The sequence below is a fragment of the Aquarana catesbeiana genome, linkage group LG07, assembly GCF_042186555.1.
Source record: "Aquarana catesbeiana isolate 2022-GZ linkage group LG07, ASM4218655v1, whole genome shotgun sequence".
NCBI lineage: Eukaryota > Metazoa > Chordata > Amphibia > Anura > Ranidae > Aquarana > Aquarana catesbeiana.
The window spans coordinates 108,474,338-108,496,005 of NC_133330.1; the positions used below are offsets into that span (position 1 = coordinate 108,474,338).

The window sequence follows — 21,668 nt, forward strand, 5'->3', positions numbered from 1 at the left end:
TATACAATGTCCGGAGTGATGAAATCAAGAGTTTGCAACATACAGCTCGGAGTTCAGTGTGCAGGAGTCAGGCTTTCCCTCAATATTGTGATATGTGGGCGACCAGGAGGAGCCTGCAAGCACCACCCCTGGGCTGTAGGCAGCACTAATATGGAAAAATGTATTTGTAAAAATAGCAGTATGTTCTCACTCTTTAACCACTCCCTTATCATGTCCACAGTTTCTGACCACACACTGTAGTATATCCTCTGACCATCTCCTGTATGGGGTCCTCAGTCTATGACCCTCTTCTGGTCAAAGCCTCATTCTCTGGCAATATCCTGTAGTATGGCCTTAGCCTATAAAAAATCTCCTGTTGCAGTTCTGCGGTGCCTGACCATCTCCTATAGTGGGGGTCAGCAACCAGTAGATCGTGGACAAGTGGTAGATCACAGCCTAGGCTTTCTGACCCACCATTCCAGAGCATCAGACTGCAATGCAGAGGCACTATTTGTAAAGTTGGAGCTGCTGTAGTAGTGAGCAAGAGCCGCACAAGCTTACGCCTCCTCTGCAGTGCTGGCTCCTGTCCCACGTGGAGCGATACAAACTACACTCTACCTCTTATGCTGGCTAGAGGTCTCCAGAGTGGTGCCAGCAGCAGGAAAGAAGAGATCTTCAGGTCAGTGTGAAGCAATACACAGGGCATAAAAGTATAAGGCTGCTTTCACACTGATGTGCTGCGGTTTACCTACACCACGGGTGCAATGCAGCGTACCTGCAGCTTTCTTGCAGGTTGGCTGCGCTTAGCCATAGACTTCTATTATATCCTGTGGGTTTGGTGCACTTTCTGAATGCAGGAGTTTTGGTGCGCTTTCAGAAAGTCTACCACACCTGCAGGATATAATAGAAGTCTATCACAAAGCACAGCTAACCCAGGAAGGCAGCAGATGTACTGCGTTGCACCCGTGGTGCAGTTAATCCACAGCACATCAATGCGAAAGCAGCCATATAGGGGGCTCAGAACAGTAATGGTTCATTTACATTTGTAGTTTGGGGGTTGGTAAAATGGGGGTAGGGATTGGGGGTGGTAAATCTGCCAAATGCAACTAAGGGCTCATTCACAATGCAGCAGGCACTGCTGCTCTTCTGAAAAGCAATCCATATGTGTTTGACAGGTGATGAAGAGGCGAGAAGGTGCCTCCTCACCACCTGATTTAAACCCATGATTGTAGTGTAATGCACGCGATTGCGACACAGTAGTATGGCAATTAGAAGTTTAAATCGGGTGTGAGGAGACGACACTGTGCCCGATGATCTTTGACATCTCCCATGTTGTTCCAGTAGATCTCTACCTCTTTAAGGTTGCCTACCCCTGCCCTACAGTATGTACAGTATCAGTCTCAGATCTTCTGTAGCATTTCAAAGCTTTATTGTAATGCGCTGCGGGGGTCACATGTGAGGCCCTCTATATATAGTAAATTCACCACTTCTGCTGTAGAATCTGTAACATCGTAGTTTGTGTTTTATAAGCAAAGTCATGTTTCTGTAGATTAGTGGTTGTCAGGGCTGGTATCTCACCATTGTGTAATCCCTGTGTGTAGGATTGATAGCTTCAGCTCTCTTGCTTTTTGGCACAGGAAAGTCTCAGTATTTTGTAGAACGTGTTAATCCCAGTACACACTGAAATGTATAGTTATTCCTGCGCTACCATGTAAACGAAGGGCAATGAACGTTGAACTGCAACTCCAAGATAGGCATCCAAGACTGATATATGCAAACGAGCTTGCCACTCGTAGGAGATAAGTTTTCTGTGTGTTTTTTTTCTTGTAAGTGAAGTGAGTACCCTCACCATTGTTTTATTAAAAACCAACCTCTGATTGAAATACTACACTATTTGGCCCCTTCTTTCTTTTTTTTTTTTTTACATCAAGGAAAGTTTATTTAGAAGTTGTATTATCAGTACAAATCAAACAAATCAACATATAATCTTGCAACCAAACAAAACGGCGAAAAATCGACCTGAGTTTACAACTTACATAGAACAATTTACATAGAATAATTGTTTAGAACAAAGCATAAAGGTTAATGCATTATAGTCGGTTGTGACCGTCAAAACAGGGTTTGAGTTAGTAAATTTGACCATCTGATTTGTTAACTAAAGCAAGACAAGTAAGAAAGGAAAACAGTAAAAGAAAAAAGGTAGAATTGCTGACCATTTTATATTCTAGGTTATCACCACAGTAGACCATCCACGCAGTCCAGCAATTCCATTCCAACACTACTCTATTGTTGCATTATAACTAGGCCCACTACTAGACTGGTACCCTAGTCTAGACACTGATGATGTCGGAAAAAGCTTTGGAATATTTGAAAACATTCCATGGACACCATGTTTCAAGGAAACTGTCAACCTGTTCATTCGCTTGAGCCAGAGTATCTTCCATTTCGTAGAGCTCTGCGACCCTATGAAGCCAATCCGCTACTGTTGGAACCCGCTGCGATTTCCAGTGAATTGGAATGAGAGATTTGGCAGCATTCAACAAATGTTTTGTGAGAGAACGCTTGTATTTTTTTAAAGGCTAGCTTGAAATGTGCAATGGGCAACACGCTGCATCCAATATTAGAGTCGTTTCTGTAATTGATTTAATAAGTTCTTGAACCTCATCCCAGTAGCGGGCAATTAAGGGGCATTGCCACCAAATATGTATCAATGAACCACTTTCTCCCAAGCATCTCCAACAGCGATCTGATGCCTGGGGAAACCATTTATTTAATTTCACTGGTGTTAGGTACCATTGGGTCAGCAATTTGTATGCTGTCTCTTGTACTTTGGTGCTGATGGAGCACTTGTGTGATAAAATGCAAGCGTTCTTCCATTGTTTAAGAATTATGTTTACCTGCAGAATATCAGACCACCACCTTCTGAGTCTGTCCTCCATGGAAGCCTTTGCATTCTGTAGCCAAGCATAAATAGTTGAGGTTGTTCTACTGACCGGGTCGCCTGTGTGGCACACCGACTCGAAGTCTGTCAAAGGTCTAGAGAAGTCACCTGTCTTATGGTTGCTGCTGACATAGCTTCTGACTTGCAAGTAAGTCCAGAAGGGTAAGTTAGTCACGTTGTCATTTAGTTTTAGGGCCTGAAAATCTTTTATTTTGTCTTGTTGATAACACTCCCCTGCCAAAAGAGGTCTGTCATTAAGAGGTGACTAGAGATGGGGGTTACTCATCCCCGGAATAAACTCTGGGTTATTCCTCAGTGGAGTCAATGGGCCTAGCGCGGATGTAATCCCTGTGTCGTTAGGTGTTTCATGAATCAGTTTTAAAGTGATACCTGTTAAAGGGTGTTGCTTTAGATCATCAGGATAGGAGTTCCATTGTCGTCAGGGGGCAAAAGTAAGTGGGATGGAATTAAGATCCATTTCAAGCTTCACCCAATCTTTAGTGTCTCGATGACAGTGCCAATCGATGACCCTCGTTAGGTGCTAAGCTTTATAGTAGTCTCTTAGATTGGGTACTCCCAACCCCCCAGATACCTTCACTCTCTGTAGAGTTTCAAATTTTATTCTTGGTTTTTTATGTGCCCAAATAAATTTCAGAAACATTGCTCTCAGAGTTCTAAACATGTTGGCTGGTAATTTGATCGGTAAAGTGCGCATTAAATACAGGAGCCTGGGCAAAACAGCCATTTTGATAATGGCAGCTCTGCCGAACCACGAGAAGGTTCCGGAATGCCATTTGTGTAAATCACTGTCTATGTTTTTTAAAAGTGGGGGGAAATTTTGTTCATAAATTGAAGAAATCTGTGGAGTCAGATACACCCCCAGATATTTCAATCTATTATGATCCCATTTGAATGGGGAGTTCTCCACCACCTGAGCAAGCGAATGATTGGGAAGGGATAGATTCATGGCTTCAGATTTAGAGTAATTTATCTTTAAATTGGAGACATAACCATAATGTTTAAAAGCTCTCATTAGGTTGGGAAGAGTGACATGTGGTCTAGATATGAAAAATAGCAGGTCGTCTGCATAGGCGACTACCTTGAACTCCCGATCCCCAACCTGCAGTCCCCTTACTGAAGTGTTTGCATTAATCTGTCTGATAAATGGTTCCAGGGATATTATGAATAGGAGAGGGGACAGAGGACAGCCCTGTCTCGTTCCGTTCGCAATATAAACCCTATCCGACAAAGTGCCATTTATTTTTAATCTTGCTGTGGGGTTTTGATAGAGGGCTGAAATCCATGCCAACATCCTTGAACCCAGTCCAATATGCCTGCAAGTAGCCAGCATGTAATCCCAGGCCACTCGGTCGAAGGCTTTCTCCGCGTCGGTGGACAGAAGGCCTTCTGCACCGCTGGATCTAGCATTATGAATAAGTAACAGGGATTTGATTACATTGTCTTTGGCCTTGCGGTCAGGCATAAATCCGACCTGCTCCGGACCAATTACTTTATGCAGGAAGGGTCTCAGTCTGTTGGCAAGTATTTTTGTGAAAATTTTTACGTCCAAGTTCAGCAGGGATATAGGACGATAGCTGGCACAGTCGGAAGGATCCTTACCTGCTTTCGGTATGACCATTATGAAAGCAGCAAGCAAGTCTAGTGTCGTATCCTTGGAATCAGACAAGGAGTTCAAGGCAGCCGCTAAGGGATCAGCCAGTAAATCTATAAACGTTTTATAATGAATAGCTGTGTACCCGTCGGGTCCTGGACTCTTACCTAGTTTCAGATTTTTAATGGCAAGTCTAATTTCAGTCGTGTCTATTGGGCATTCGAGGGTGTTCGCTTCTGCAGTATCAAGGGAAGGGAGGCCACTCTTATTTAAGTAGTCTTGGATGACCTGGGATCTGTCCCCCATCATGCCCGGATGTTTGTGCTGTTGTGGTAAATTATAGAGATCAGAGTAGAATGTGTGCAAGTGTTTTGCAATCGCCTCCGTGGAAACATCCACTACGCCATTTTTCTGTCTGATTCCGAGAATGTTATTGCTATGAGTGTGCACTCGTAGTGACCTAGCCAATGTCTTTCCGGGTTTGTTACCCTCCTCGTAATAGATCCTTTTCTTGAAAAATAAAAAACGTTTAGCTTTTGTGTCAAAAAGGTTCTGCAGCTTTTTCCTGGTGTCTAGTAGTTCCGTAGCTGTCACGACCGAGAGGGACTGCTTGTGTAGGGATTCTAGTTTATGAATGTGGTCGATCCAAATTTTAATCTCCCTTTCCCTGTCTTTTTTCCGTCGGGACCCTATCGCAATCAGTTCCCCCTCAATGTGCACTTATGGGCCTCCCATATCATCAGTGGATCCATCCCAGGGGTATTGTTGTGTGCGAAGAAATCTTTCAGGGAATCCCTGAGTTTAGGTAGGTGGATAGGGTCTGAGAGTATCGAGGAGTTGAGTCTCCATGTCTGTGGTTTTGGTGGCAAGTTCATCCAATCCAATGTTAATGCTATTGGAGCGTGATCCGAGGTGGATTGTGAGCCTATGCACGCTTCTGCTAAGGCAGAGAGATCATTTTGGGGTTATAAAGAGATAATCTATCTGCGTGTATTTCTCATGAGGGCCTGAATAAAACGTGTAATCACGACCATTCGGGTTGAGAAATCTCAATGAATCTATCAACCTGAGAGATTGGAGACGGTTTTTAATGCCTTTTAGGGTCCTGTACCTAATACTAGTGTTGCCGTTTGAAGTATCTGTCAGGGGATTCAAAGGAATGTTAACGTCCCCTCCTAAAATCACACATCCCGTAGAGAACTCCTGCAACTTGTGGGTCAGTTGATTACAGAATGCTAGGTGGGCTTTATTTGGAAAATATACATTCGCTATGGTGATGGGCACACCACCATATTTCCCCTTTAGGAAGATGTATCTGCCGTCAGAGTCCGTCATTTGTTCTGTCAAGTCGAAAGGTGCGTTCTTGCTAACAAGGATTGAAACCCCTTTAGTTTTGGCATGGTCATGCGTGGCGTAAAACGCCCTCGTGAAGGTAGAGTCGGTGAGCCTAGGCACATGCCCCGTCTTAAAATGAGTCTCCTGCAGCAATATAAAATGCGGCTTACCTTTTTTGATTTCCCTGAGTAGTGTAGTTCGTTTTTCAAGAATATTTAACCCCTGCACATTGTGCGAAATCACTGTAGGGTTGCGTCCTAGGAATGAGTAGGCCATGGTGCAGACTCAGAAGTGGTGCAGTAATCTGGAGCTCTGGAAAAAACGCTAAGACACAATTAGAGTATTCTTATGTGTGAGCAACGTGAATGGTCAACAATTAAAAAAAAAAGGTGTCAGAGAGAAAAGAAGAATATGAGAATTAAGTTCAACCTCTAGATAGAGCCCTATCTAGAGAACTTTAGTGATTCTGCGAGGCGGCCACCTGGTATGAGAATGAGTGAGTGCAGTAAACTGAATTTAAAATTTAAACTTAAAATATATAACTGGCAAACCGTGCCTCCAAATGACACACAGCCTATAATAAAAACATTTTATATCCAACTGAGATATGATAAATTCACCCTTCCGGTCAGAGGAACATCCCAGCTCTCTAATTAAAAAAAGCCAGGCGACCCCGACCACCATTATGTCATTGAAATTGGGAGCTCCACGTGGTCACCACCTCAAAAGTGTCATGTCCCCTTGACTACCCTCATTCCAAAAGGCATCGCTATTCTTATCATTAGATCCCATGTCTAAATGCCCAATGGGAATAACATCGTTCGGATACTATACGGATATCCTTCCGCATAGATCAGAAGTCGAAAGGGTAAGAAAAATAAAATTTAGAACAAAACAGCAAAAAAAAATAAAAGAATAGTGTATGAAAAAGGCAAAAATGGCACCGTCCGTAGGCTTTTACTAGATGCCCGGCCACACTTGGTGATTTTAGCATGTTCCATCGGTTTTCAGTCCTCAGCATGCTCTTGGTCCCACATGGGTCTTGGATTCGGTGTGCCGGATTTGGACCCTCCTGTTTTGCCATGCCTCACCTTCTTAGGGAGTCTTTTTTCTGGAATGGAAAATGGCGATCTGATTGGGCTCCTGTCATGTGGTGGTAGTGTAAAGTCTGCGTACCACTCAGGAAGGTCCACTAAGTCTATGCCCAGACCCGCACAGAAATCCGGGAGGTCCAGTGGAGTGCGCAGTATATGTTGATGACCGTTTGCCGATACAATAAGTGCAAAGGGGAAGCGCCAAGTGTACCTGAGCTCTTTTTCTCTGAGCCTATCCAGTAAGGGGCGCAGAGCCCTGCGATTTTTAAGAGTGATTTGGGACAAGTCTTGAAACAACATTATAGTTTCCCCATTAAAGATGATCCTTTCATTTCTTCTAGCTTTCCTCATTATGTCCTCCTTCAGTCGGAAGCTCTGGAGGCAGCAGATTATATCCCGTGGAGGTGCAGTGTCAGGCCCTCTAGGCCTCAGCGCCCTGTGAGCTCTGATGAATTCAATTTCAGTTTCTTCTTGCCTGTCCAAGAGGCTGTTAAAAACTCTCTGGAGTGCTGGGGCTATTTGGTCTGCCTCCACAGTTTCAGGGATCCCACGCACCCTAATATTATTCCTCCTGCCCCTGTTGTCGAGGTCCTCCAGGTGCCTATTTAAGTCTATGAAGTGCTGTGCGTGGGAAACTGTTATTTTGTCCAGTCTGTTAAGAGCTTTGTCCCTCTGTCTCCCTGCATGTTCCGTTGCCGCCAGTTTCTCAGTGAGAACCACCAGGTTCGTTATCAAATCAGTAATGGCAGCCGAGAACGCAGATTTAATGTCCGATGTGAAACCGGACATATCCGCATATGTCAGGGGTTTGTTTAGTCTGGATTTCCCCCTACTTGTGTCCCCATTGTATTCCGAATCGCCACTGAAGTCCTCCTCATGGAGCTCTGCCTGTGACGTCGGCGCCATCTTGAGTCCGGCCTTGCTGTTCTCTGCCGCTGGTTTTTGTCTGAGCAAATCTGCTATGTTCCTGGCGGTCGGATGGTGTCAGTCCTCTGCGGGATCGAGTCTGTGGGATGCTGTGAAGCTTTCTGCCCGGCATTGAAAGATCTCGGGAAGGGTGTCAGGCTGTAAGGCTGTGTGTCTAGCGGAGCTCCTCCAATGTGCCCCCCTCTTTCCTTTAATCCCCCTCCTGCTCCACTGAGAGACAAAGACCCACTAACAGCTCCATCCAGCCCAGGAATCTAAGTGAGAAGCAGTTAGGAGTACAAGGGAGAAGCAGCCATTACCAGCAACTTTATGCGGTTACTTCTTTACCGCAAGGTAAGGGGCCACTTCACACCACTGTGTGTCCTGTGCACAAAGAGATCAACCCCATGCGCTCAGCACCTTATTGCACTTTTTTGCACATTTTCTGATTAGACAAAAAGAGGATTTAATCGCACTGGACTACATACACAGTCCCATTATATATTTTGCACACATTTGCCTTTGTTTGAATTTCCACAAGTTCTACAGTGGACTTATTTTGGTTATGTGTTTATTATACACTGCATTTGCAATTCTTGCACATATTGATTGCACGTTGCACATTTAATCTATTCATTGCTGTTTTTTGCACGTTTTTTGCCAATTTGCACGATCCATTGAGGTTTTTAGTGATTGTATATAAATTTTAGTATTTCCAGTAAGATACTTATCACATCTGGCCTTAAGCCTTTATTGAATGATTTTCTTGCACTTTGCTATTACCACCCATTATTGTGGAATATCACACTGCACCTATTGGGTATAGAAGTGCTCTATATTGATTGTACTTAATCCCAGTACATACTGGACGTTTTTGTTTGGTCGACCTAGAGATCTCTGTACTAACCCAAGCGATGTTAGTGCAGCAATCTCTCTCCCTCCCCCCCCCCCGATACACATTGATAAGCACTCGCAGCCATTTGCTGGCAGTGCTGATCAGATGCTGGTTTTCCAGCATGCCCGTTCAACAGAAGTCAGACGTGAAACCGGCTCCTGTAGAACAGACAGCTATATACATAGGCCTAAAGTCAGCAGATTTCAGGCAATTTTTGCCCCATGTTTACAAGGCTTTAAAGGTTAGATTACTTTACTGCAAAGCGCCTTACACACGGGCCTAAATTTGGCCAAAATCAGTTGGTACCAGGGTCGTACCTAGAGCATTTGGCACCCGGGGCGGATCCTATATCTGGCACCCCCACTTTAAAATGTAAAAACACCCCACTGTGCCCCCCTGCATCCCCCAATATCTCTTTGTTATTACTTTGTACCCCCTCTCAACAACTGGACCCCTTTACATTACACAGCCCCCCTGCACATTACACAGCCCCCACCCTGCAGCTCTGGACCCCTGCACATTACACAGCCCCCCCCCCCGCAGCTTTGGACCCTCTGCACAAGCCCCCCCCCCCCCAGTCCCCCCCCACAGTTCTGGACCCCCTGCACATTTTACAGCCCCCTGACAGCTCTGGACCCCCTGCACATTACACAGCCCCCCCCACAACTCTGGACCCTCGCACATTACCCCCCACAGCTTTGAACCCCCGCACATTACCCCCCCACAGCTCTGGACTCCCTGCACATTACCCCCCCTCACAGCTCTGGACCCCCTGCACATTACCCCCCCTCCCAGCTCTGGACCCCCTGCACATTACCCCCCTCCCAGCTCTGGACCCCCTGCATGTTACATAGCTCTGCCCGTTTCTACCTTACTCTGCACTTTTGTATTCACAAGATAATGATTGGTTGCTAGGACCACCTAGCAACCAATCACTTGCTACTACTCCAGCATTTCCTGTCCTCTATTCAGTGCTGCCCCACTGTCTCTCGCTCTCCCTCCCCTGCTGTACAAGAGAGCGAGAGACAGTGTTTTCATTCTCCTGCTCCGGTGGCTGGTCCATCGTGTCACCCGGGTAGCGGTACAGTCTGCACCCGGCCCGGGCACCCCTGCACCCTGTCACAGCTGGGCTCTCCCTGCGCTGTCAGGTTGTCACATCGCCACTGAGCTACCAAGCCCTCCCCGTTGTTACTGTGACTTCATACAGGGGAAGACGGGGGAGCCGCCTGACCCCCCCCCAGGCACCCGGGGCAGACTGCCCCCCCCAGTTAGTACACCACTGACCTGCTCAGTGAGATGCAAGAGCCATTGGTTGCACTCAGGCCTCCTCAGTGTACAATACAGGTTAAGGTCCCTGTATTGTACGTGACGATGCTAAAGCTCTACCCACAGACCGGAGCTTCAGCGAAAAGAGCCCTGGTGCCAACTAGAGTGTGTGAGTAAGGTAAGTAATAGTGCCTGTACTTAACCCCCTAGGCATAGTAAGCACTTAAAGTGGAGTTCCACTCGTTCTTGTGTTTAATAAAAGTCAGCAGCTACAAAAAGTGTAGCTGCTGACTTTAAATAAACACACACTCACCTGTCCCACAATCCAGCGATGCGGCTGCCCCAAATCTCGGTTCTCTCCCTCGCCTCTCTACGGCATCACTAGTGTGGAGCCCCTGACTGTGTCAGCTTGCGGCTTCACAGCTGGGATCAAGACGCGCTGTGCCTCCCCAATGGTTGGGCAATCATCAGGGACCTGTGACGTGTCCCAGAAGATTGCAGGGAGGGAGGGGGAGAGCAGAACTTCCGCTTGAGTCACCTAGGCCAGTGGTTCTAAACCTCAGTCCTCAAGTACCCCCAACAGGCCATGTTTTGGGAACTTCCCTTAGATAAAATAGCTCTTAACAATACCATGTCACTGATATTGATTTAAAGCAGCTGTGCAAAGGAAAGGAAAACCTGAAAACATGGCCGATTGGGTCTACTTGAGGGCTGAGGTTGAGAACCACTGGCCTAAGCAGCCAGAGCGGAAGTGGGAGCTGGGTACCTGTCAAAAATAGGTACCCCCCCCCCCCCCAAAAAAAAAAATGACATGCCAAATGTAGCATGTAAGTGGGTGAGGAGTCCTTAAAGCAGAACTTCCACTTTTGGGTGGAACTCCACTTTAACCATTGAAGTGCAGGGGGCCCCACTGCAAGGGTGGATTTTTTTAAAAAGTCAGGATTGCCATGTCAGGATTGATGGGGTTTGTGCACAGAAATGTGAGATTGAACTTGGTGAAAGACTGTTAAATTTGGTGCCGGAATTGCTCAAATAGTGCTAAGTGTTGCACAAATAGCGACATCACATTTCACTTTCTGTCACACATGAATGGCTGTACATTTTCTGCACAAGAATTCTGGCACAAATACACTCTCCCCAGGGGTTAAAGTGGTTCTAAAGGCAGAATGTTTTCTACCTTAATGCATTCTCTGCATTAAGGTAAAAACCTTCTACATGCAGATGCTGCTGTGTGCAAAACCATTGAAAAGAACAGGTAAGACATGTTTGGTTTAAAAAAAAACCAAAAAACATTTTTGCCTTTAGAATCACTTTAAGGGTCCAATTTAAAGGTTAGGTTAAATACAAAGGGTTAAGGTAGGGGAAAAGTTAAGAGTAAGGCTGGATTCACACCTATGCATTTTTAGTGCTTTTTGCATTTTGCAGATTTGCACTACAGAACGTGTTCCATAGGAAATCATGTTAAATGGACTGTATTGCAAATCTGCAAAATGCAAAAAGCACTAAAACTGCATAGGTGTGAATCTAGCCTTAGGGTGTGCTTTACTGTTGGGTATACGTAGGATGTTAGGGACACACAGAGGAACCTTTAAGGCCTCATGCACACGGACGTTTTTACAGCTGCTTTTTTGAGCGTTTTTTGCAGCTTAAAAACGCCTGTCTATGTTAGTCTATGGCTTCATGCCCACCTAGGCATTTTTGAGCTGCAAATGGCATAGGCGTTTTTAAGCTGTAAAAAAAACCCAGGACCAGTGGGTTCTGAGAGAAGTTTTTCAGCTGTAAAAACGCTCTAGCGCTGATAAACGTTCAAAAACGTCGCTCACCAACGGTTTTTAATGTTTTTGATCCATTGAAAAAAAAATAAAAAATTTTTTTGAAAAAAAAAACTAAAAAAACGCTAAAAACCGATAACGCGGAAAAACGCTAAAAGTCACTATTGCAAAAACGTTGAAAAAAAGCTGAAAAAAGTTAAAAAAACTCACTGCAAAGCTACTGGCGTTTTCATAACGTTATTTTAACATCCCGTGTGCATGAGTCCTAAAGCATATTAAACATAAAAACTTAATCAGTCACCGAATTAAATTCAAGATACTAACTATAACCTACAAAGCCATCCACAACCTGGCCCCTAGCTACACCTCTAACCTAGTCACAAAATACCAACCTAATCGTTCTCTTCGCTCCTCCCAAGACCTCCTGCTCTCAAACTCCCTTGTCACCTCATCCCATGCTCGCCTTCAGGACTTCTCCAGAGCCTCCCCCATCCTCTGGAATGCTCTACCCCAATCCGTCCGATTTTCTCCTACTTTATCCACTTTCAGACGATCCCTGAAAACTCATCTCTTCAGAGAAGCCTATCTGGCCCCCACCTAACAACTGTGCATTTATCTTCTCAATCAGCACATCACCCACAGTTATTACCTCTTGTATCTCTTGACCTTCCCTCTTAGATTGTAAGCTCTAAGGAGCAGGGCCCTCTGATTCCTACTGTATCAAATTGTATTGTATTTGTACTGTCTACCCTCAAGTTGTAAAGCGCTACGTAAACTGTTGGCGCTATATAAATACTGTATAATAATAATAATAATAATAATAATAATTTATTAAAACTGGAGAGTTTAAAATCTGGTGCAGCCCTGTTTACAAAACCAATCAGCTTCCAGGTTTTTTGTCAAAGCTTAATTAATCAGGCTGAAGTTAGAAGCCGATTTGCTACCATGCACAGCTGCACCAGATTTTGCACTCTCTAGTTTTAGTAAATCAACCCCAATTTATTGCAGCTTACAAATCATTAAACGCAGCTGCATTCTTTCTCTTTTTAAGCCTTTTTCCTTTATTTTCACCTGGGGATCCGACCAGTAACACACTTCCCTTTTAAGGGGGTTTCTACTCTGGATAGAGAAATGGCAGAGACACCCTTGGACAGCAGCAATGTCAATCTCAGTAGTAGGTTGTGTCAAGGCTGTGACTGTGCCAACATAGACCTTCTAGCTACACTGTAAAGTGAAGTAAAACAGTAAAGTAAAGCACCACAGGTAGAACAGACCTGGAAGTAAGACCAGGCTTGCAGAAGTGACAGATGGCCTCAAGTAAGAGGAGGTAATGTGGGGATGTCTAAGGCATGGCGTCTAAGGGCCAGCCAGTATTCACCAGGGTGGAGATGGATGTCGCTGTGTGCTGACTATTTCATGATCCCAAGTATCACCCTACTCAAGACCAGGGACTCTTGAGACAAGAAGGTACCAGGTAGTAGGTCTGAAGCTGGAAAGTTCACTGCAGTGACAATCTAGAGGCCAAAGCTGGTTGTGGACACAGGAGGGAAGGTAAAGGCCAGAGTTCAGCTCCAGCAGAACACTTGGGTAACCAGGAACAAACCAAGTGTCAGGGTAGGTAGCAGACTTGGTTAACCAGGAACAAAGCCAAGGGTCAGGGTAGGTAGCAGACTTGGATAGCCAGGAACAAAGCCATGAGTCAGGGCAAGTAGCAGAATCAGATAGCCAGGAAAGACCAATGGTCAGGGGGCGTAGCCAGAGGTCAGTACTTGGGAATCAATGGAGGAAGGAAGTTGAGGGTTGCATGAGTTTATATAGACAAGGTATAAGGAGGAAGCATTTCTGACTGGCTACACCCTGACAGGATGGAAGGGTGCAGCTCTTATTGGCTTCAGCATGACTGGGAGACAGATAGCGGTGTAACTGATTATTTTTGCCAGCAGGTGAAGCCGACTGATGCTAGTCCTGTGCAGGAACAATATAAGAACAGAGCACATGCTGTGTAACTCAAAAGAAACATTACATCAGCGCTAAAATATTAAATATGAATCCACCTGCTTGAACAGATAGACTTTATGGCAAAACCATCTTCAATTCAGTTTTGGGTTTTGCTGCCCTCTTCAAATTGGGGAAATCTTATGTTCTAGATGACAAATAAAAAAAAAAAGGCTCACACCAGCCTTATGCAATATCTTTTAAACACAATTTATTGTTAAAAGCATACAAATATACTCACAAAAGTCATATAGCTTGTAGCATGTAATATAACTAGGAACTCAGTTGCTAAACAAACCAAATCGAAGACCTGGATGTTCAATAAGGCTAAGTTCACACATATGTGGTGCGATTTGAATTTGTTTTCTAGTGTGATTTCAATGACCCTGTCCAGAGAGACTTGATGCGGGTTGAGTTGCGATTCCAATGCAGCTGTCGCTCTCTCTCTCTGAACCTCTAAACAACACAGGCCTGCTCACAGCAGCACTGCTCCTGTTCTGCTCTCACACATGTACTGTCTTGTCTACTAGCTGGGAGTGGCAGTGGTGTCAGAATGAGGCCCCACTACCAATTGTACATAGACTACAGCACAGGGCTTTCATATCTGATAATACGTTAAAGACGTTAAAGAGGAACTGCGGTCTGCTCACATAATTTGTAATAAAAACATCTCTGCCATTCTGAAGCTTCCCTCCAACCACTCTGCATATTATTTTATATATACTGCGATTCTGTACTTGCCAAATATGCTGCAGAAATCTCCCTCCACCAAGTCTGGCTGCATCCATTTTAACTGTGGGCAGCTTAAGCTGTTGCCCATTCACTTCCTGGATTTACACAGAGGCACACCTCCAGCTCTGCACCTTTTATTGGCCCTCTTATGACTCATCCCCCCTCCCTTCCTGGCAAACTCTCAGGTGAGTGAGAGAGAGAGAGAGCTGTGCATGATCTCATAAACCTAGGCTTTTTACCAGACAAGAAACAGGAAGTGGGCTGTATAAGGTATTTACTGGCAGAAAAAAAAATGTTTTACTATCCAAAGTTAAAACAAAAAGGGCAGAAGATTTAATAGATGGAAAGATGAAAAAATGACTGAAGGACCACTTAATGAAAGCCTCGTTCTGGCATGTGTGAGCAGCACAGGAACAATTCTGAGAGCGCCTGTGTTGTTCAACTTGACATCCCCCTTTTTTGTAGGAAATCGGTGGGCTTAGCTTAAGCATGCTGTCACTGGAACTTGGCTTTTAGAGCAAAATGCTAGATGTACTTTGTACTCGGGGGACTGGAGCATCAAATAATAAATGAAGAGATAGTTCTTTTTTAAGCAGCTTACTTTGTAACCGTGTTATTTTGTGATATGATCTGTGGCATTTCCTGTTTCTTACCAAGGAAAATTATATGTTTTAATGGCAAGTTTAACCAATTTATTATTCATATCTGCCAAATCATCTTCATATTTCATTTTAATAGATGGGGATACACTGCCAGTTCTATGTCATCCCAGCTCCACCATTGCCCAACATAAACCTCCGACCTCTAAATCTGCACCAAAGAAAAAAAACATTACAAATGCTGGATCAGGACTACGTCCTGCAGAGAAATGCAGAGCAGGGGATGCTTACAGCAGAGAGAAATTTCAACCCCGACCAACCCGTAAGTGCTGACACACAATGTTATCTATTATCTGGAGTACTCGATATCTGCTGTTTTCAAGATAAGGTGTTACTTAACATTTAATCAACTGACAAGACTTTTTTTTAGCACCATTGAAAAACTGACCTTCAGCAAACCATCATATTTAACATTGTTCTTCAGTGAGCCTGCTTTATTCACTTCAGTGTAATAATCTCTGATATTCAAATCTAAAGCTAGATTACACACTGTCAGTTTTTAAAGTGGAGTTCCACCCAAAAGTGAAACTTCCACTCATCAGATTCCTCCCCCCCTCCGGTGTCACAGTTGGCACCTTTCAGGGGGGAGGGGGGTGCAGATACCTGTATATTACAGGTATCTGTACCCACTTCCGGCGTAGATAGCCGCAGAATCTGCGGTTATTTACGCCACATCCTGTTCCCCCCCCCCGCTGTCTGCTGGGAAACACACGGATCCCAGAGACAGCAGGGACCAGCCGTATTGCGCTGCGCGACTCGCGCATGCGCAGTAGGGAACCGGGAAGTGAAGCCGCACGGCTTCACTTCCTGATTCCCTTCCCGAAGATGGAGGCGGCAGCACCCGAGGACCGAGAGACGGTTCGGCCTCGGGTGCCGACATCGTGGGCGCCCTGGACAGGTAAGTGTCCATGTTTTAAAAGTCAGCAGCTGCAGTATTTGTAGCTGCTGACTTTAAAAAAAAAACATTTCGGTGGAGCTCCGCTTTAACTTCCTGCATCCACACAAGCAATGTGGATACATGAATCCACCCCCCATCCCCGCTGGGACATTGTATTTTGACAGTGGTGACTCTCCACTGTCTCTACACTGATTGACACTGCAGCTGATTGGCTGCAAGTCGCTGATGAACCTGTCAAATTTCGATCCGTGTGTACCCAGCTTTAGATGATGTCTACTCCTGTCACCACTGATGTCCGCTATGTCTAGAGCAGGGGCCTCCAAACTTTCTAAACAAAGGGCCAGTTTACTGTCCTTCAGAGTTTAGGGTTCCGGACTGTTGCCACTGTAAAAAATGCCTCAGCATAAGATTCCCCATCAAAGCCCCGTCATGGTTTTAGTGGGAGCAATAGTGCTCCTTTGTTGGTATCAGTGGAAGAAATAGTACTCCATCATTAGTGTCAATGGGAGGAATGGTGCCCCATTATTAGTGTCAGTTGTGGATGGAATAGTGCTCCAAGGGCCAGATAGAGGCAAGCAAAGGGCCACATCCGGCTCCTGGGCCACAGTTTGTAGACCACTGGTCTAGAGGGATTTTAGGAATGAAAGCATAAAGCAAAAACAATGTTTTTAGATAAGAGTGCAGAAGAGTTAACTCTCAAGTTTTATTTTGCCATGTCTGTACCATTGGAGAGGTGGAAATGCAATCATTTTAGTAAATATAAACTGCTAAATACCTTTTCTCATCAGCAGTATATAGCAGTCTTGTGACTTCTTAGTGTCTGGTTAAAACTGGAAGTTTTGATACTGCACTGGCTGCCCTATCAGGATGCAGGACCCCTGACCCTCTGTCTGGACAGTGCTGATTGGCCCTGTGCTGATCAAATGCACTCTCCCAAGAAAAAAAAACTCTCTAGCAATACACACCAAATTGAGCATGTGCAGACTGGCTCCATTTACTCTGTCTTAATGGGATATGTTTTGGGGGCATTGCAAGAAGGGGAGGATCTGTGCATACAGGATCATAGCTACATAGTAGGTTAGGTTGAAAAAAGACACAAGTCCATCAAGTCCAACCTATAACCTATCAAATAGCCTTTTTACACAATGTAGAGGATTAACCCCTTAGGCTCCACAGTAAGTATAATGCCCCGTACACACGGTCGGAATTTCCGACAGAAAAAGTCCAATGGGAGCTTTTCATCGTATATATTCCGACCGTTGTATGCCCCATCGGACTTTTTATGTCGAAAATTCAGACGGACTTAGATAGAGAACATGTTCTATATTTTTCCGACGGAACAAATGCCTATCGGGAAAACCGCTCGTCTGTATGCGGTTCAGACGTACCAAAAATGACTGAATGCTCTGAAGAAAGTACGAGACGTTGTACGTGTTGTCCCGTCGTTCGTGTTGTACGTCACTGCATTCTTGATGGTCGGAATTTGGTGTGACCGTGTATATGCAAGACAGCTTGAGCGGAATTCCGTCAGAAAAACCTTGAGAGTTTATTCCAACGGCAAAACTGGTCATATGTACAGGGCAGAACAAGCATGCTTTTTTGCATACACAGACTGATTTTACTGTTGTGGGTTCAGTAACATTTTAAAGATACACTTATGACTGTGTGTAAATTATCTGATCCACAGGAGACCTGAACAAGGAAAAGAGACGGTTACAAAACATTATGGCCACAGGAAAGGATCTGCCAGAAGTCCCCCAAGCAGCTCTACAAATAGAGGAGACTGAAACAGAGGAACGGGACAGATTTGATGAGTGTAAGTTCCTTGCACTGAAGTAGGAAGAAGCTGGGCTAATGTTGTGGTATTAAAAATTGCTGATTGTTTTCCCCTTACAGTGGTGGCAGAAATCCAGGAGAGATGGGATTTCTTGAAAGAAATGGAAGCTTTGGGTCGAGGAAGACAATATTACAACATTATTAACACAGAAATTTCACAGGTAACAAGCTTATGGCAGATTGTCAGGGGGATCAATGTAACAAGTGTTTGGGAAGGAACACAGAAAACGTAAACCTGAAATTCATACCAATGTTGTTTCTATTGCAGAAGTTGCGAGAGATGGAAATTATTGATAAGCAGAGAAGTGCTGCACTCAGAGAAGCACTGCAGAAGTCAGAAAACAAGAACTCCGCTCTAACAAAGGAAAATTAAACTCTTTCTTGGCCCATTGTGGACTTTTACAAACTATTGAAGAACTTAGTCTTTTTTCTGTACATCATCTGAGAATTTGTCCGTCCCTTATTTAGACAGCGGATACTACAATGGTTGGTCTATAGTTTGCATATGTTTTAAAATCTGTATGTAAAGTTAAAAAGATTTGTGAGGCATTATTGTGCTGCCAAGTTTTCCATCTGCTTCTTGCTGCTGAAGTCACTGTCGATAGTTCATAAGTTTGGATTAGAAACTTTTTTAAGTTTAATTGCACTGTGAAATCAATTTGGTTTATTGTGCTGCATTTAACCACAACGGAAGAGACAGATTCTCTCTCTCTCTCTATGAAAAGCAATGTGAACAGTAGTGCTGATTATCCCTGCACATCTATAGAGCGATTTATTTTTACAAAACGAAAAAGAAAGAAAAAAGAAAAACTTGAGCAAAAGTGAAGCTCCTGCCCACATCAACCAATTTCTTTTGGCCCCAGTTTTCTTTGCAAATCCTGTCCATTGGTCACATAACTAAAAACAGTAGCAGATATTAAAACTTACAGACAATTTTTTTTCCTAGTGAGATGAGTTAGAACCTCCCTCCAGGTTTTAATTGTTATCGATGTCCTGACTGGGCTGCTGGGGAGACCAAATGCCATTTCTTTCACCTGGAGACCATTATCATCAGAAGAAACTGTAATCAGACAGCAGGACTTTCCGCTGTCAGAATACACTGATCATGCAGCTGCTGCTCAACAAAAGTTTTCCAACATTGCCGTTCAACATATGGCAATCTAACAATCAACATCTGTCAAACAGGAATGGCTACACATGTAACGAAATTCAACTGGTTCCTGTTAAACTGCACAAGTTTCAGGCTGGGTTCACACTGCCGTACGGAGCGGTTCACAGCAGGGGTCCGATCCGTCCCTGTTCACCGTTTCAGCTTGGCTGCAAGACGCACAGGGCTCCTGTGCAATTCGCTTCCGAGATGTGTGAATCGGCTCCATTGAGAGCCAGTCACAATCTCCTGACATGCGAATTGGATGAGGGGAAACCTGCATCTAATTCGCAATAGTGTGAACCCAGCCTTAATCTGCCTATAGCCAGCTTTATGGGCCATACACACGATAGGATTTTCCGACAAGAAATGTTGGATGTGAGCTTGTTGTCGGAAAGTCCGACCGTGTGTATGCTCCATAGAACATTTGTTGTCGGAATTTCCACCAACAAATGTTTGAGAGCAGGTTCTCAAATTTTCCGACAACAAGACTTGTCGGAAATTCCAAGAGCGTGTACACAATTCCGACGCACAAAAGTCCACGCATGCTCGGAATCAAGCAGAAGAGCTGCACTGGCTATTGAACTTCATTTTTCTCGGCTCATCATACGTGTTGTACGTCACCGCATTCTTGACATTCTGAATTTCCGACAACATTTGTGTGACCGTGTGTATGCAAGACAAGTTTGAGCCAACATCATTCGGAAAAAAATTCACGGTTATGTTGTCGGAAAATCCCATCGTGTGTGCATAGCTTTAGTGTTTCAATGATGGCACTGGCTTGCATCAAACCAGCCCCAAAACTAGAACATTGCCAGCTCCACACTTCCAGGCTGAGTGTTTCAGAGCATTATTTTGTTTTGCTCCATCCTGGTTTCTGGCAGAGCTTCCTCCAAGTAAAGTCACTGTTTGTACTATCAATTGCTGCAGCATAGCCAGCTCTCTGCATACACATACACTGCCTGTGCTATAACTTCTCTACCAGTTGCTTTGCCACCTCCAGTAGCAGAACCACAGATGAGAAACCCTGGAATAGAGACTGTTGTATTTTAGAAATAACATTATATTGTTTCCATGTTTTGCTTTGTAATCAGCCCCTCCTTGCTATTGAGGTCAATGCCATCAAGTTATTGTTTTGGATTAGAAACTTTTTTTTTTTTTGGCTTCATTGCAACGTGGAAGCAATTTAGTTTACTCTTGTTTTCTGCACTGAAAACGATCAATGTATAAAAACACATATAAACAGAATATTAATTTTATATGGATTATTATTTTGGGATAAGGTAGTTAAAGTAGGTGCACATCCCCTACACTCCCACTTTCACCCACGAGCACCAAATAATTTGCCTGACAACAAATCGTTCTTTTCTTGTCTTGTAGTTTTTTTGTGTGCCATTTATTGCTTTTTTGCAGAAAATGCCAGTGAAATAAAAGTTGTTCCTCTCAATTTCCATAAGCCTCATTTCCAAATAGTTCTCCAAAATCCTCCCGGTTTCTTAGTTATGGATGGTTTCAGGTATATTGCACAGAAAATAAGAAGGCCCCCTCCCCACATACAACCCCATACTAATTAAGCCTTGCTTATGACATTGAAGGTGGATGTAAAGCCCAAATGAATGACTTTAGTTTGCTAAAGCACAGTGTATTAGAAACAATTATCACCTTTTTCCATCCTTTCTTACATCTCGCAACCTCCTGCATTTCCTACAGCCTCTTTGCAGCCACTTCTGTCTAAATGCAAGTACTCCAATAGTTGCTGAATTGAGGGTGCCCTGATTGTGACAAAAGTGAAACATACCTGCGTAATGTGTGTTGTGTCTACCATTCCAAAACAGGAAGTATCTGAACAAGAACCTACATGGCATGATCACTAGGTTTTATTTTAGTAAAAGCTGCAGATTTAAAATGACTTCTAAGGCCCCATTCACACTAGCGCGTTTTTTGATGCATTTTGCATTTTGCAGAAATGCACGGGAATTTTTTAACATGGGTTCCTATGGAACATGTTCACATCAATGCTTTTTTGTATCTCCGCGTTTTTGGAAAGGGTCGGGGACTTTTTCTCATGCAAAATGCAGCGTTTTGCATGTAATGGTTTTCAATGGACAAGCATCAAAAACGCAAGTGCACCTTTTTTGGTGCGTTTTTGCCGTTTTTTTTTTTGTAATTTTTTTGTAAGACTGTAAAAAAAAATGAAAAAAAAAAAAAAAAAAAAAAAAAACGCAAAACGCAAATCGCGGCAAAAACGCGGCAAAAACGCCGCTAAAACGCGGCAAAAACGCGGCTCAAAAACGTGGCAAGCATGAAAAAAAAACCTCCAAAAACGCTCAAAAGCAACATGCATAGGTGTGAATCGAGCCTTAAATCACGTTAATGCATACAGTGGGTATAGAAAATAATCACCCCCCTTTAAAACAATCACATTTTGTTGCTTTGCAGCCTGAAATGAAGACAGACAGTTTTTGTTTTATCCAGCTGTATTTATATGCAACTTATAACCAAAGTGAAAGATATAACACCAACATGTCAGAAAAAACTTAAAAGCAGAACAGAGTTGGAAAAAGGATCAATCCTCTCATAAAAATGACTTGTAAACTCAAT

General features: G+C 43.9%; 1 protein-coding gene across 3 annotated transcripts in view; it reads left to right on the plus strand.

The window, feature by feature from the left end:
• LG07H22orf23 (linkage group 07 C22orf23 homolog) overlaps positions 1–20,514 on the plus strand; it is an 86,201-nt gene extending 65,687 nt beyond the window's left edge. For 2 of the 3 annotated variants that reach the window (XM_073592604.1, XM_073592606.1), the window contains exons 4-7: positions 15,266–15,448; positions 17,772–17,900; positions 17,981–18,081; positions 18,189–20,514. In XM_073592604.1, coding sequence (XP_073448705.1) covers positions 15,266–15,448; positions 17,772–17,900; positions 17,981–18,081; positions 18,189–18,293 — 518 coding nt within the window. In that variant the 3' untranslated portion in view covers positions 18,294–20,514. The remainder of the gene's footprint in view (positions 1–15,265; positions 15,449–17,771; positions 17,901–17,980; positions 18,082–18,188) is intronic. The other variant, XM_073592605.1, reaches the window with a different exon arrangement.
• Positions 20,515–21,668: the final 1,154 nt, after the last annotated feature.